The sequence below is a fragment of the Aulonocara stuartgranti genome, assembly GCF_965226115.1.
Source record: "Aulonocara stuartgranti genome assembly, chromosome: 20".
Classification (NCBI taxonomy): Eukaryota; Metazoa; Chordata; class Actinopteri; order Cichliformes; family Cichlidae; genus Aulonocara; species Aulonocara stuartgranti.
Window position 1 is genome coordinate 17,363,222 of NC_138956.1, and position 15,769 is coordinate 17,378,990.

The 15,769-nt window shown below is 38.5% G+C and overlaps 1 protein-coding gene across 3 annotated transcripts in view; it reads left to right on the forward strand.

Moving 5' to 3' along the window:
* Positions 1 to 15,769, forward strand: part of gata5 (GATA binding protein 5) — a 70,478-nt gene that overhangs the window by 50,460 nt on the left and 4,249 nt on the right. Inside the window, exons 1-6 of one of the 3 annotated variants that reach the window (XM_082519365.1) lie at positions 5,115 to 5,598; positions 6,079 to 6,739; positions 9,517 to 9,686; positions 11,896 to 12,021; positions 12,237 to 12,321; positions 12,588 to 12,715. In XM_082519365.1, the coding sequence (XP_082375491.1) occupies positions 6,220 to 6,739; positions 9,517 to 9,686; positions 11,896 to 12,021; positions 12,237 to 12,321; positions 12,588 to 12,715 (1,029 nt within the window). In that variant the 5' untranslated portion in view covers positions 5,115 to 5,598; positions 6,079 to 6,219. Of the gene's footprint in view, positions 1 to 5,114; positions 5,599 to 6,078; positions 6,740 to 9,516; positions 9,687 to 11,892; positions 12,022 to 12,236; positions 12,322 to 12,587; positions 12,716 to 15,769 lie in introns of those variants that run through there. The other 2 variants (XM_082519363.1, XM_082519364.1) reach the window with 2 other exon arrangements.

Below are 15,769 nucleotides of genomic sequence, written 5' to 3' on the forward strand. Positions count from 1 at the left end.
GTACCTATTTGAATAATTAATAATTTATTCATTAATGATTTTATCATTGCTATTACTAGTTGTAGTGGTAATAATCATAATCATAATCATTTCCACACAATAAAATAAAACTTCACAAAAATCTTTTCTATTAGTTGAAGATGGAGCCAGAGGAAAGATTTCCAGGAACATCAATCGTGTTTTTAAAGCTCCCACAGAGGCTGGGAGATTCTTTTATTAATTATAAAATTACATATTCAAGTTCTAATTTTCCAGTGATTTCACATGATCTATTTAGCTCTGATTTACTTAATGATAAATGTGATCACTCCATACGGTGGAGGTCCTAGAAGTCTGATCCCCAGCTACTGAGGCTAGCTGCAGGAACACTGAATGCCACCTCCCTGGTGGGGAAGGAGCCTTAGTAAGTGAGTAAGTGAGAGATACCAGGTAGAATGAATGAAAGCTGACAAACATGCCCCTCTATTGAGGTATAGCCTTCTAATTTAACCAACAGGTTGTCCACACAGGAAGCGATTCACTTGTCATGCATCACTCTCTGGCAGTTGGTAGCTAGTGGATATTCAAGGCTCCAGTTGATGGGGTAACACTGTAATGGATTTACCACCCTGTTATTTCTCAATCAACCATATCTTTTACTGCCATTGATAGTCATTCCAATCACTGGCCTCAAAATTAAAGAAAGCTTAACTCGAATGTCGGAGCCCAAAAGCATTTAGAGTAATACACTGATATGCAATTAATGTTTTAATTTTATCATTTTGTTTCCAGTCTTGTTTTTTTAATGTGTTTGCCACATTTACTTTCCTAGCCTTTTGCCACATTGCACAGAATTTCAACTGAAATAATATTTTAAAACAAATTAACTGGAGATTAATGGTTAAACCTTTGCTTATTCAAAAAAAAAATCACAGTGACAATTAGTTGTTATCAGTACCATGAAATGGCCATATATTTTATTTTATTTTATATTTGACATTATGTAATAAATGCCATCTAGCTTGTTAATCTATTAACATTACCATTAAAGCGTTTAGTATGACAGTGTTAAACTGGCATTAATACTTATCTAGAGAAATTCTCAGCTTCTGCAACTATTTAAACATCTCATATATTTTCTAACATAACTTCTGAAGTACGATCATGTTAAACGTATAGTTGTGTTAACATAAATGCTGCTGTTATTATAATAGAGCAAACCAATACAAGTCTCTTCTCATATGACACCAGCAAGACTGGTGTCATATGACACCAGTCTTGCTGCTTGTTTCTCTCTTATTGTTAAATATAACATTTTTCCTCTACAAATCCTGCTTTAAAATTATTTCTACTCATATGCACTACCTGGTGGTGAAATCCATGCAGCACAGCCCCACATATTTATAATGCCTATATAATTTATACTACTTCAGGGGAGGTGCAGGAGGAGCAGCAGTGGTATCCTGCAAAGTTGTAATGACAGTAGAAGACACTTAACCCACCCAACAGGGAGCCACCTGACTCCACTATCTACCACTGAGTTAGTGGAAAGAAGTGTTCATGATGAATTAAAACAAATAACTAAGGAACAAAAATGAATGCTTCAATAACTAAATCACGCTATTTTTCTCTTAGCTGTGGGGGAAATGAACCTGTCACCTCCACTAGCAGCTTAGCTAACAAAGCAGCCTGGTCGGTCCACGTCTGCTGCCATTGGTGACTAATTCGAGTGTGTGCAGCCAAAAGTCAGAGCTGGGACATCGGCAGTTTACTTGTTACTGTGTGCAAAAGCTAGTAATTACAGTAATAACACTTCATGATCAGTCAACTTGGTCCTGGGTTTTGTTGTAAAAATAAATATAGAGGAATTTTGCAGTACACCAGTAAAGCTGTGTCTGACAAAATGACTGTCAAGTTATGAATGCTAAGTTATGAAATTTAGACTAAAAGAAATTTAGTCAAGCACTAAGGGGTACTGGTGTAAATTATTAATTATTGTGTTATTGTGTATTTTATTGTATTTTTCCTATAGGCTGGTTTTATTGTTCTTCGTGTTTGTTTTTAAAATGAAGGGTTTTTTTTATGTTTTTTTAATCTTAAAAATACTCATTTTGATTTTATATATATATATATATATATATATATATATATATATAGATAGATAGATAGATAGATAGATAGATATCATATTTTTATTTTTATGTCAAATTATTTATAACATAATGTTAACAAATAGCAGTTGAAGTTGTTCCCTGTGAGTTTTTTTCCTAGGGCCCCAACAGACCTTTTGAAAAAGGATGTCTTTCAAAGAAAGCATGTGCTGCATGTAGAAGGACGACACATTTTTGTTCTATTAACATACTTATATTACACAATGCTACAAATCCTGAAGCCTACATCTCTGCAGCATTCATTTCTTTACAGCATACATGCTTGATATATTTAAGACATTGATTAGTTTTTTTTTTCCTTTGGTAGTGACATTCACTTTTTCTATTCATGCAAGTTGGTTGACATTTCTGTGATAATGCCTCATTTGCATTTTAACTATATATACTGAAATATATTGAAAAATATTCTTAATTTAAGGTGTTCAGGTTTTGTTGTGATACGTGTTGGCTAAATTGTTTACAACTAAATACTAGAATAGTATTTTACAATACTTATTGGTGAGCGAAATGCAGTTGGGGTAATCCTGGAAGCAACATAACATAAACAAATCATGTCTGAGTGAAAGTAATCAACTATGGACATATTCTGTATAATACTTTCATCTGTTGGTTAAAGGTTTTCCTCTTTTAACCTGAAGTGAATGAATTTTTGACCCTGAAATGTCATGACCATAGATTCTCGATCAGAATAAGCAGCCTAAAATGTTAAACTGACTATCTTTAAGCCACTTTTCACTTTTGCCTTGTGATGCAGTCACCATCATGCTGGAAAATGAAGAGAATTTCACATAATTGTCCCTAGATGACTGGAAGATGTTAGTCTTTGAGGAAACATCTGTATGATCAAGAAGCAGCCAGATAAGCCAAGGCCCACAGAATGTTTTGAACACCGATAAGGAAAAGGAGAGGGACCAGATGCTGATAACCTGCATGCTAGAGGGGTGCTGTTATGAGAAAGAAGACTCATCATTATATTGCTGACTCTTTACATGAATGCAATTTATTTGCCAAGACGTTTTTGAAAGTTGTGAAATAATTACTAAATTGGATAAAGATGATAACAGATAACTTTTATCACTAATGAAATAATATCTTAGATGAGGTAAATGAAAATTACATATACAACAAATTTACCTAAAAGTGGTGGAGAATACATTTGGAGGAGGAGCTGTTCTAAGAAGAAGCAGGAGAGAGGAGGGCCCTGTCTTGATCAGACATATTTTGCTGGATTGAGGTATTACCTGCAATTACCTGAATGCTGTTTGACTGAAAGTGTGAGTTCCTTAGCTTTTAGCGCATTTATTTGATAATCTCACGGTACTTAATAAATTTCACTTCACTTCACTTGGGTTGTTTATGTTATTTTACAATCATTAAAGTGAATGTATGCTGTGATATAAGAAGTCGTTTAGCGAAAAAAAAGCAGCATCAACTCTATCCTACCACAGCTGAAGAGGACTCTCCCACAGTGTTGATCACAATGTCTATATCACCCTCTTCTTAAACAGCAAACATGAACCGAATAATGATGTAATGGTGATGGGTTATATTTGATAAGACGTGACCAGCTTATAAATGTGATCTGAGGCCGAGCTTAGACTTGTGCAGAACTCACTCTATTTAAAGCGAGCGCTGTTTGGCTGCTGCTCAAGGAACCCATTCTTTTCTTTTTCTTCTGTTTTCTTCTTAAAGGAAATTAGCTTTTGAAACTACCGATAAAGTGAAAACATTATCTTAGTCCTGCATTATTCATTCAATATAAAACACTGAATGAATGATCTTTCTTTGTCCTGCGCTTCTAAAATGGTCCCATTATCCTTTATTTCGTTGAATATTTAAAATGAGAAAATATGCTCTCAGCAGGCGACAGACATTGAGTTTGAGGATGAGATGTCGACACCAAATGCTCTGTCATTAGAAGACGAAAGGAAGGAGACCACTCCACTCCACTGCTGCTCTGCGCAGATCGACGGATGTAGAAGACCAGAGGAAGGATTAATTAATAGACACCAGACAGAAGTCTGTTACGGTCTCAGATGCTGATCAAATTAAAGCATATCCATACAGGAGACGGAGAAAAGACGCCCTTTGAAAATATTTACTTTTGATTTTGATGTAACAAGCTTTGGTTTCTAAATTGAAAACATAGTTGTTAATTACAAGCTGTCAAATACAATATATTTTTCTCTTTATTTGCTGTATGTTACATTTTCATTATGAGTTTAACTGAATTAGCCCCGTGTTATTCCCAACCTGTTGTTGATTTTGCATTGTTTTGTTTTAATTTGATATATATTATTTACCAGTTTACCCCGCCTACCTGTTCTAAAAATGAAACGTTCATGCATGTTTTTATTATTATTATTATTATTATTATTATTATTATTATTATTATTATTATTATTATTATTATTGCAGTGAAATGTAAATTATACAAATAACGGAATTAACTTCCGTATATTTCTCTGTATATTTTGTATTTTTAACCTGCTATTTTTTTTTAGTCAAAGGTTAATTGACGCTTAAATCACCAATAATTCCCATTGGTTTCTGTGAGCTACCAGCTACGCCTAAAGTGATTGTTTTATATACAGTAGGTTATTGTTCTAGTTCTATTTCTTTCTCTTTTTCCAATGGACAGGTAAACGTAATAGTTTTAATCTAAAAAAGTATCTTTCAGTTTCATTCTGCACTTTTATACCTTGAGGAGCTGATTTAATTGTTATGAAAATGGAAACCTTGGGAGCAGTAAGACGGGTATTTTTTTTATTTGTTTCAAATGTGGAAAACCTTAAAACATGATTTTCCAGGTGAATTTTAAAAAAAAGTCGTGCATTAAATTCCCCTGTAGAATGAAGCGTAAAGGCAATGATCGTGAATACTGCTGTGTATAAAGCGCCAATGGAGCCTCCATATCCTTCGTCCTATCAAACAGAACAGGGTTTTATTAGTTTACACTTTAGAAGTCCTCAATTCTCAGGTTTGAGCTCTCCTGCCCTGTCATACCCAGGGGTCCTCCCTCCTTAGCGCCTTCCTTCCCTCCCCTCCGCCGTTCCCACCCAGGTCTACATCAGATCGCCGATCTGTGTCACGTGTTTTACTCCCGTACAAATTTTCCAGTAGGAGAGCGAATAGACGCACACTCATAACAGCAATTATCAGCGACAGTACCTATCTCCAGATATACGCAGAGGAAGAAGAGCGCTCCAGTGATCCCGGACTCCCCCTCCCCCTGGAAAAAAATCATTTTACTTTTGCTTACATTTATCTTCCACCACTTGTGAGCAACTTTAACGCACTAAAACCGAGCTATTTGGAGAGGCTCGGCTGAGCTCCATCGTCTGTCTGCGTGGGTACGGAGGGAGAAAGTTTGCCTACTGCGCTTGTCTGCTGAAAATTTTGACTGGTAAAAGACCAGACTGCTTTATCACCCGACCGTCCTTATCTGGTGAGATAATGCACTGAGAGCCCTTGGAAAGAAACTGCGTTCCTCTTGTACACGGCGCAGAACCATTATAAACGTTTTATGTGTTTTGATTTACTATTGATAGAAAGTATATGCATCACAGATATGGAAGGGGAGCTCGCTATCTTTTGTGGTGTTTGATTGAGTTTCCGTTTCTGATTTAATGAGCCAACTGCGGAGGCGCAGGATGTGTGGGGTTGCTGATAGTCGCCTCCGAGTGTGCAGATATCCTTGATCATTAATGTCATTCTAATCCATTCCATGTCTCAAGGTGATATAGGTGAAATATGTCTGACGCGGATTGTCGAACTTTCCTTTTGGCATGGCTCATTGATTGGGGAAAAATAGGTTTTATTTTTGCGCAATAAAGCTTAAGGCTGGGTGGGTGGATCAGTTGCCCATGAAACCTTTCCAGTGTTTTTTTCAGCTATCTTCTTTCTCTGTACATTTATAACAATGCAGGATTCACATCAAGGCACAAAAGTTCCTCAGGAGAGTGTGGATGAGATTTGTGGACATCTCAGCAGTCCTGCGACTGGCTGAGGAAGCCCTCCCCGTGTTTTTCCAGTTTTCCGCCAGGAAGTAGATTTTAAAGAGAGAAAAATGTATCAAAGCCTGGCCTTTTCTTCCAATCAGTCCCATTACACGCATGACACCGGGAATTACATCCATCCCTCGGCCAGCTCTCCCGTCTACGTCCCTTCCACCAGAGTTCCTGCCATGCTGCCCACCCTGCCCTACCTGCAAACCTGCGACTCGCCCCATCAGTCTCACGGCCTCAGTGGTCATCACGGCTGGCCCCAGGCCGGCACAGACGGCTCTTCCTTCACGCCCAGCAGCCCCCATCCCTCACATGGATTCTCCTACTCGCACAGCCCGCCCGTGAGCACCAACACCGGGCGAGATGCAACCTACCAGAGCCCGCTGGTTCTCGGAAACGGAGCTCGCTCTGACCAGTACGGAGGCGCTCTGGTGCGCTCAGTCGGAGGTTCCTACTCCAACCCGTACGCCTACATGAGCCCCGAGATGGCGACATCCTCCTGGACGCCGGGACATTTCGAAAGCGGGGTGATAAGCCTGCAGGGCCGACAAGGTGGTCTGTCGGGGAGAAGATCCAGTCTGGGTAAGCACATAAATCAAGTTTCTAAAACTACTGCGAAATCCCGGTTCCCTCTGATTTACTGGAATTTTTAAAATTATTTTTTTTAACGAAGTATGAAAGACTGACAGTAAATATATTTTTATTCATAAAATAATTTTTCATAATTTGATCATTTTTAATATGTTTTCAACGGGGGGGGGGTTGATGTTTTCTGTTTTTTTGTAGCCACAAGATCATATTACCGCTTGAAAACACTCGTAAGCTAAATTGTTGCATTTTCCTTCCAAATATTAAGAACATAATAACAATCACGTCAGTCTATGCTTGCTTTATGTCTTCTAATTATTGGTTGCTTAATGTCCAAATGTCAGCATCAATAAGACGAATTGAATATTCTGAACATTTTGTTCGTGAAAACGGTGTTGTTGTTGCTCCACAATCATTGTTATTGTTTTTAACATGGCAGAGGTTCTTTTTAAACCTCATTTACCGGTTGTAAAGGCCAGGCAGTTATTTATTACAGCGGCTGACAGAGAGGCCTGTAAACATAATGCTTGTGTCATGCGGTCGGTGATTGAATCAAAGTCCCCTAACAATCCCACATTAGATTTAAACAATACACATTCATCAAGAAGAGAGTGACGCTAAAGAGGGATCAATTAAAATGTTAATTTAATTCCCTGGTTTAATCACGACCTTCACACGGGGAGAGAAAAGCTCAGTGAAAAGGGCCACTGCCGTGACAATAAGAGCGGTTATCACCTTGATCAGACAGTCGAAACGTCTCTAAGTGTAGCCGTCAGCATTTATTTGGAGGCCACGTGTTGGATCGGGGAGACAGGAGTGTTTGAAGTTCATGATTTAGAAGAGTTTGATGGTTTGACACCACTTAAAAATGTTAACAGATAAATGAAACCCAATTTAACTCTTTAGTGTATTGTTGGTTTAATTAAAGAGTCCATTATTATAGAAAGGATCAACAGTGAGTTCAAATGGGTTTATCTTTTCATTAGGTAAACATGATAATTGAACATAAATGTTCATACAAGGATCTCTTGCAGTATTCTTAGTGGTAAAGTATTAATATCTTTATAAACGAATGGGGGATCTCTGGCCCACATTTGTTAGTGGGCCCTTTTTTTAGGTCCCAAGATTGACATGGATATTTTACATATCAGGCATTTAAATTTGTGCACAAAGGAAAACAAAACTAGTCGGTCTTTATGGCCTTAAATACTTGGGCAGAGTTTATGGTCAGAACAGTCTTGATAGTTAAAATGTGTTAACAATAAAGTTTCCATCGCCCCTATAAAGAAATAAAAAAAACATTTATTGGTGCAGTTTTGCTTCTTTCCTGCTTTCTTTTAATTTGATTGACGGGGACGAAACAAGCTTTGATGTTTTGTGATTCTGCATTCAAATATTTCAAAAACGATTAAATAATCACTGGGTAGAGCTAAAGTTTAATGCCATAGCAATGAAGCGCACAGCCGATTACTTATTATAAGTGCATTAACCGAATGAACATTTGGGGACTTGAACGCATAAATTATTTTAATTTGAACAAAAAAGAAACGTTTTCAGCCAAGGGGATAAGTCTAACCATGAGGCTATTCAACTTATGGGACGTTAACTTTTTTTTACAGAGTTCATTTATCTCATCATGGCTAGTTTTATCATTTTACTACTCATAGATCACTATAAACGCTGCTAACTCACTTTCTAAGCGCATGTATTTTTTATGTAACATATGTGTTTAGTTTAAGGGTTTTCATGTTCTAAAGCAATCTAGTGTTTTGTGTTTTGATCTCAAATCCAAATTTTCATGTCATTATTTCCAACCCTAAGCATTGGAGATGATGATTATCTTTAGGCTGACTGTGAAGATTAATTTGGACCGTTTACGGAAACATAAACCCATTAATTATTCTCAGTCATCTTAAATATGAATAACTAGTATTTCAGAAAATCTTTCGGTTAATATTATTCATGTAAAGTGTTTGGTAATTAAAACGCAATGACCCTTTTCAGTTTTACTCGCCCTTTATTTTGTGATGAATTCTTTTCTTCCGAAACGATGAGAAATACAATCACAAGTTCAAAGGGTGAGTCCGGGACAGCTTTGTCCCGACGGACGTGGTCTACTTCAGGTCTGGCTCGCTCTTTCTGTCTCTCTTTCTCTGGTTTATCGATGGAGGGATTAGGTATTTGAGCAATTAATGCCAGGAGTCCGTAGTGTGTCAGAGAGTGATGAATGTGGAGGTTGAGGTGATGGCGGAGGGGGTGGCGGGGTGGGGGGTGGCCGCTGAAAATGCTACCCCCCAAACAGATTCCTCTATTTGATTCATTCGCATGCGTTTGAGCGCCCTTCATCATACGGACTGGGATGGGGGGTGGGGGTTGCGTGGTGGCGGGTTACATTCCTCCCTGGCTATTCATCAGGCACTGGACCGTAGCCACGACAGCGCCACGCACGCCCGCGTACGCTGTAAAAGTTCAGAAGAAGGTGTTGTAATAAGGCATGTAGTCTTTTGAATGTATTCATCTAAGGGTACCAGAGAGACCAAAACGTCGTGAAACCACGGAGATAAGAAGTGTTAGAGATTGTCAGAGATTGGTCACTTTGGACAAACTGGAAGTGAACACGAGTACCATGTAAACGTTTAGGCCTAAATAATCTCCTAAACTCAAATGAAATAAACTGGCCAACAGCCATGAAATAATCATGTAATGTGCAGAGTTATGGTATATGTGTACATGCATTCAGTCTAATGTGCGTTTTCCCTGTCTGTGTTCAGACCTGATAGACGACATGCCCACGGAGGGCAGGGAGTGCGTCAACTGTGGCTCCGTGTCGACCCCGCTGTGGCGCAGAGACGGGACCGGGCACTACTTGTGTAACGCCTGCGGCCTCTATCACAAGATGAACGGCATCAACAGGCCCCTCATCAAGCCGCAGAAACGGCTGGTAAGACTCGCCGATAGATCGAAAAAACATAGTATAACTATGTAGCCTATATTACACTTGGGCGATACCGAGTCAGCCTACCTCATGATTTGCATTTTTCAAACCACTCTGCCATTCAACAGACTCCAAATAGTTTATTTATCGATTCCTTTTAGCTGAATTTATCGTCTGGTGTAATTTAAACTATAAAATCATTTGGAAATCATCAGTAAATGTAATCCTCATTAATATTCAAATATTCAATAATTTAAAAAATACATAAACTATTACTATGAGGGGGCCTTTCCGATTTTTTTTTCAATGGATTGTACACACACATGGATTGTGTGTTGCACTTTAATGTTGCAAAAGGAGAGCAGAGTCAGCAAAAGAATCAAAGCAACGGTCTTGAAAATAAAAGACTATTATTCATTCTAACAAGAAATAAAAAAAAAATATAGACTTTTTCAACTACCTTAATTTACCAGCAGATAATCAAAAAGCATAAAGATGCAAATTCATATTTCATCTCTGACACACTTATATTTTTACCACAAAGTTAAACAACTATACATTTTTCTAGTACTGTAAGCTGTTGTGTTCCATTTTTTTTCTCCAGAGGCTCATTTCTAGACATCTTTTTGAAATTATTTTGTCCTTAAAATCTTCGAACAGGCATAACATCTCCTCCATCAAACTGGGGTAACTGCATGCAACAATTATTATTTAAGTGCCTGCAACCATATTTGACTGTAATATAATGAGAATAAACACTCTGTTGTGAAACTTTCTCTCATGGCTTACTCATCAAATGGAAATTACATTGCACATTATTGCTTTTATAGCTTTTGACAAGCTGGTTACAAACTGAACCTGCAGTTATGTTAAGACTGTTTTTCTTCAGTCTACAGTTTAAAACCAACCATGTTCTATTTATACTGATACAGCAAATCATCACTCTGGGGGAAGCTGGGATAAAGAAAAAGAAAATTTTTGCTTTAAAATTGTTCAGTTTGTTTTTGTAATCTGATATTATATTTTTTTAAAAACAGTTATTCCAGTGACACTTCATTAATAAAAATGAAAGTATCTTAATGCACAATTATGAAAAGAAATCCAAAATAAGCAAAGACTTGATAACAATGAGAAGAAAACAGGGGACGACTGAAGCAGCTAAGCAGGGATTCAGATAACACCCATGCTTTCCTTAAATGGCCAAGTTATATTGTTATTAGTGTATAAAGTTAAATGTTGAAATGAATTACTGGTAATCAGCAAGATAAGCAAAAATGCATCACTGTCAAAGTATTAAATCTCCAATAAGACACTTATTGAACACTTTACTTTTCTCATGTGACTTAGGTCTTTATGCCCAGATTCTTTGGTAGATCTAATACATCTTGTTTCTTGTTTTAACCTCCTGAGACCAGAACTCTTCCACGGCATGCATTTTTAATTTCTCTTTGATATTTGGTCACATTGGGGCCTGATGAAAGTAAAAACAAGGAATTACCAGATTTTTTTAACCTTATTTTTGTTTTTAAGAAAAATGAGAGCCACATATTTGTTTACAATTTTGACAGAACAGTAGCAGTATAATGTTCTCGTAAGTGGATATCAGGCCCATGTAGACCAAAACTGAGTATTTTGGTCTAAATAACCCAAAATGTGATGTCCACATATGTGGACGCTAGGTCCTGGGAAGTTAAAGGAGATATTAATTAGTAATAATTCAGAAAATGTGAACGGCAATGTTAGTGCATGGAGGCTTCAAAGGCTCTGTATTTCCCAGGAACTTCCAGCTCCAAAGCAACTGTGACTGTCAGCTACTCAACAAACTATTTCCACAACAAGGCTTTTTTTTTTACTGTTTTTTATTTGTCCTGTGCTGACCTTGCCCTTGATTCGAGCTGTTTTTAGACAAGTTTCTGCTTAGCAACGGGATTTTCTGCTGCTGCTTTTGTTTCGCCCCAAACCAAACAGATATTCACACATGAAAGAATTATTTATGTTGCCTTTACATGTTGCCCAGCTAATGAGTTATTATTTTCTCTTTTGCATGGGCCTGGGGGCATTCATCATTGTTATACCAAACATACCAGCATCCTGCAATTCATTGGAAAAGTTGAGGGAACAGCTTAACGCCAATTTCTCAAACCTTACTTCAAGATGTGATCTGTGATTTCAGACAGTTGATAATTTACCATTCAAATATGTCCTCCTGCAGCAGACCACATCACGCCGGGCCGGCTTGTGCTGCACTAACTGCCATACCAGCACCACCACACTGTGGAGACGCAACGCTGAGGGAGAACCTGTCTGTAATGCCTGTGGCCTCTACATGAAGCTACATGGGGTAGGCCATGCTAAAAGGCTCTTTCAGCAAGCTTCTTGCTCCAGCAGGGAGCAGCTCATTATTTGCACAGCGTAAAACCTCTCCAAGGGCACTGTGGTCACTGTTATCAGAGTGTGGGAGGAGAGGTTGTGTGGGTTGTCATGACACTGTAGCCTCTGTTGTATTAGGGCCTGGGAGGTAGACTGAACTTATTTGTGTTGCTGTATTCCTTCCAGGTGCCCAGACCTCTCGCAATGAAGAAAGAGAGCATTCAGACAAGGAAGCGGAAACCCAAGATGCCCAAGAATAAAACATCCACAGGTAGGTCAAACAGACACTAAAATATGTAGGATGTTGTGTAGAAGAAAAAGCTGGTTAATGAAAGCAGTGTCAGTCATGTGAGTAGCTACTAACAAGAAATGAAATAAGCAAGAAAAACAAAAAGATTATGCCAGAATTGTTTGAGAATCTGCCTTCTCTAACCCTTTCTGGGTTAAAACTTTTTCAGAATCTGCAAACCATTCTGAAAAGTATCTCAGTGTATTAACATAATAATAGCTCATATTATCATCCTGCTGATTCTTCAGGATCTATCACCTCTGACACCGGCTCCCCAACCTCCCTGTCAGTCTCAGAGCACGCTTCCACTATTAAGAGTGAACCCAACATGGCCCCGTCACCCTATGCTGGACAGACTGTCACATCTGCCACTCAGGTAAAAGGTTTTCCATGCAAATTCTATGTTTGACTGTGTAGAAACTAAATTGAGCAGCAATTATTTAAACAACTGCTCAACAGATTTTAGTTTTGGCTATTCTTTTGTGTTTTTTTAATGCATCTATTTTTTCTTTTTAAACTCTCCTTGCACATAAGATAAGATAAGATAAGATAACCTTTATTAGTCCCACACGTGGGAAATTTGTTTTGTCACAGCAGGAGTGGACAGTGTAAAAGTTATGAGGCAAAAATTAGAATACAATAAGAATAAATACAGTACACAACTGTACAGAATAGAATAAAATAAAATACTATATACAGTAGAATAAAATAAAATAAATATACAATAAGATAAAAATAGAATACAAATACAAATACTATATACAACTGAGTAAAAATACAACGATGACAGAAAGGATTATTGCACTTAGTATTATTGCATATGTATGGATGTGTGTGCTTGATCAGTTAGTCTTTATTATGGAGTCTGACAGCAGTGGGGAGGAAAGACCTGCGAAATCTCTCCGTCCCACACCGTGGGTGCCGCAGTCTCCCACTGAAGGAGCTGCTCAGTGCTGTCACAGTCTGCTGCATGGGGTGGGAGATGTTGTCCATCAGGGATGACAGCTTAGCCGCCGTTCTCTTGTCACTCACCACCTCCACTGGGTCCAGAGGGCATCCTAGAACAGAGCTGGCCCTTCGGATCACCCTGTTCAGTCTCTTCCTGTCCCCAGCAGAGATGCTGCCGCCCCAGCAGACCACGCCATAAAAGATAGCAGAAGCCACAACAGAGTCATAGAAGGTCTTCAGGAGTGGGCCCTCCACTCCAAACGACCTGAGTCTCCGCAGCAGGTACAGCCTGCTCTGCCCTTTCCTGTAGAGGGCGTCTGAGTTATGAGTCCAGTCCAGTCTATTGTTCAGATGAACACCAAGGTACCTGTAGATGTCCACAGCCTCAATGTCCATACCTTGGATGTTCAGTGGTTGCAGTGGAGAATGCTTGTGCCTGCGGAAGTCTACCACCAGTTCCTTGGTTTTACTGGCGTTGATCTGGAGGTAGTTCAGCTGGCACCAGTCCACAAAGTCTTGGGTTAGACCTCTGTACTCCTTGTCGGCTAGTAAGTGGCACATGAAATTTGCTGAAGCATCTGTGAAAAATATCTGTCTAGATGTCTCTCCCATATCCCTCTGCCAATGGCTTGTCAATATTTGGAATTTCTCAAGCTGTTAAAGGTCCTTCAGAAATGTCTGACCTTTATGAAAATGCTCTTTTCAGCTTGATTCTAACATGCTAAAACCACATCAATAAGAGCAATGGTGCAAAAGTGATTGTAGGAAGTAACCATGTTTAAGACGTTAAGCTCTGTCATACTCACAAAAAGAGATGTGAAAGAAGAGGTGACTAAAAATTCCAGGTCGTGAGCATATAAATGTTTTAAGTCTGAAGGATTTTGCTTGCTCTTCTACTCCCAAACCTTCACGGGTTTCTTTTTGGAGTTTAATCCACTGGATCCGAATTAACTTGTCAATGAAGGTGATGATATAGAGCCTAATGTGCTATAATCACATGCATTCATCGACATGACTCCATTCATTCAGTTACTTTAAGGAAATGTTCTGCCTAGATTGCTTAAAGCAGAGGTTCCCAAAGTGTGGGGCCCGCCATTGCAGGAGGGGCGCGTATGAAAAGGAAAAAAAAGAACGCTTCCGGGGAGCGGGGAGCACGCGCTGGGCTCTCCAAACCACGGACAGACAGTATCCCAGATTCTTGATTTTTAGTTCACAAACACTTCTTGTAATGACTAACTACTCCTGACATTTTGGAGATGTTTGCTCTTTATACAGTAACGTTACAGTGGGATACAAATAACATCAGGCTGATCCTGCCACAGTTTGTTCCCCCTGTCTAAATCAGGACAAACAGTATCCCACAGCTGTTTATGTTTTTAAACCCATTTTGCACAGAGAGGCATTTTTTTGAAAAATGTATTGATAGCAATGTTGAACATTATTACACAGGAAAAAAACAACTACATGTAAAATAATCACACCATGACGCCCCTGCCTTTCTAAATGGAGGGACAGTAACTGCGTGTGTATATGTAAGCGTGTAAAAACTGCAGGTAGATTAACAGTATTTTGTCTCTATCTGCCATTGTAGAAATTCATCTCATGTAAACAATAACGTGACGCACAGCGTAACGTGAAAAAAGGCACATACCTTGCGTGACGAACTCTGTATTCCTCGTCCACACGTAAACGCAAATACGGAGTTAAAAAAATTTTGCATTTTTCGGTGATTTCAAAAGCCGTTTATGTGTGGACGAAAGGCCCAAACGCATAGAAAAACAGCATTTTCAAAAATACCCGTGTAGGTGTGGGCGTAGTGTAAAAGAGTTAGTAGGCTAATTTATTTCATTGCTACCTGTAATTTATTGCAGTTTACTTTTATTCATGTAATTGTTTACTAAATGTTTGTGGTGTGAAATAACCCGCAATGGAGTTTGAAAACAAAATATGGGTGTGTGTGGCTGGAGGATGTGTTTGTGCTGGGGGGGCAGGTGGGTGGGATTAGGTGTTGTGGGGTCACGAAGATTTTTCTTGTAAAACAAAGGGGGGCCTAACGAAAAAAGTTTGGGAACCACTGGCTTAAAGAAACATTAGATTTCAATCAATAAATTTAAAGGGGTGGAAAGAGCATGTCTGCAATTGACTAACATCGTTACTTCCGGGGATACTAGCACTACCCAGTCCAATCAGTCAGCTAGCCAGTTACATCCATAGAATTTACTAGTATTTTTCTTTAATAAAATAATGTTGTGTTGATTATGGTGGTTTGTTTAGTAGTAATTTAAACATGTAAGGTTTATTATATATTCCACATTCATTTTATATGAAGTATAATAAATGAATCCTTTTTGTTTTGATGAATATCGCTTACAACTCATAAAAAGAGTGACATGCCGAAGAACTGATGGTGTTTAAAGTGCAGTGTGACGTTTTCAGTCTTTCTTGATTTGTTGGTTGATGTTGGTGGTTGTTAGTTGAAATT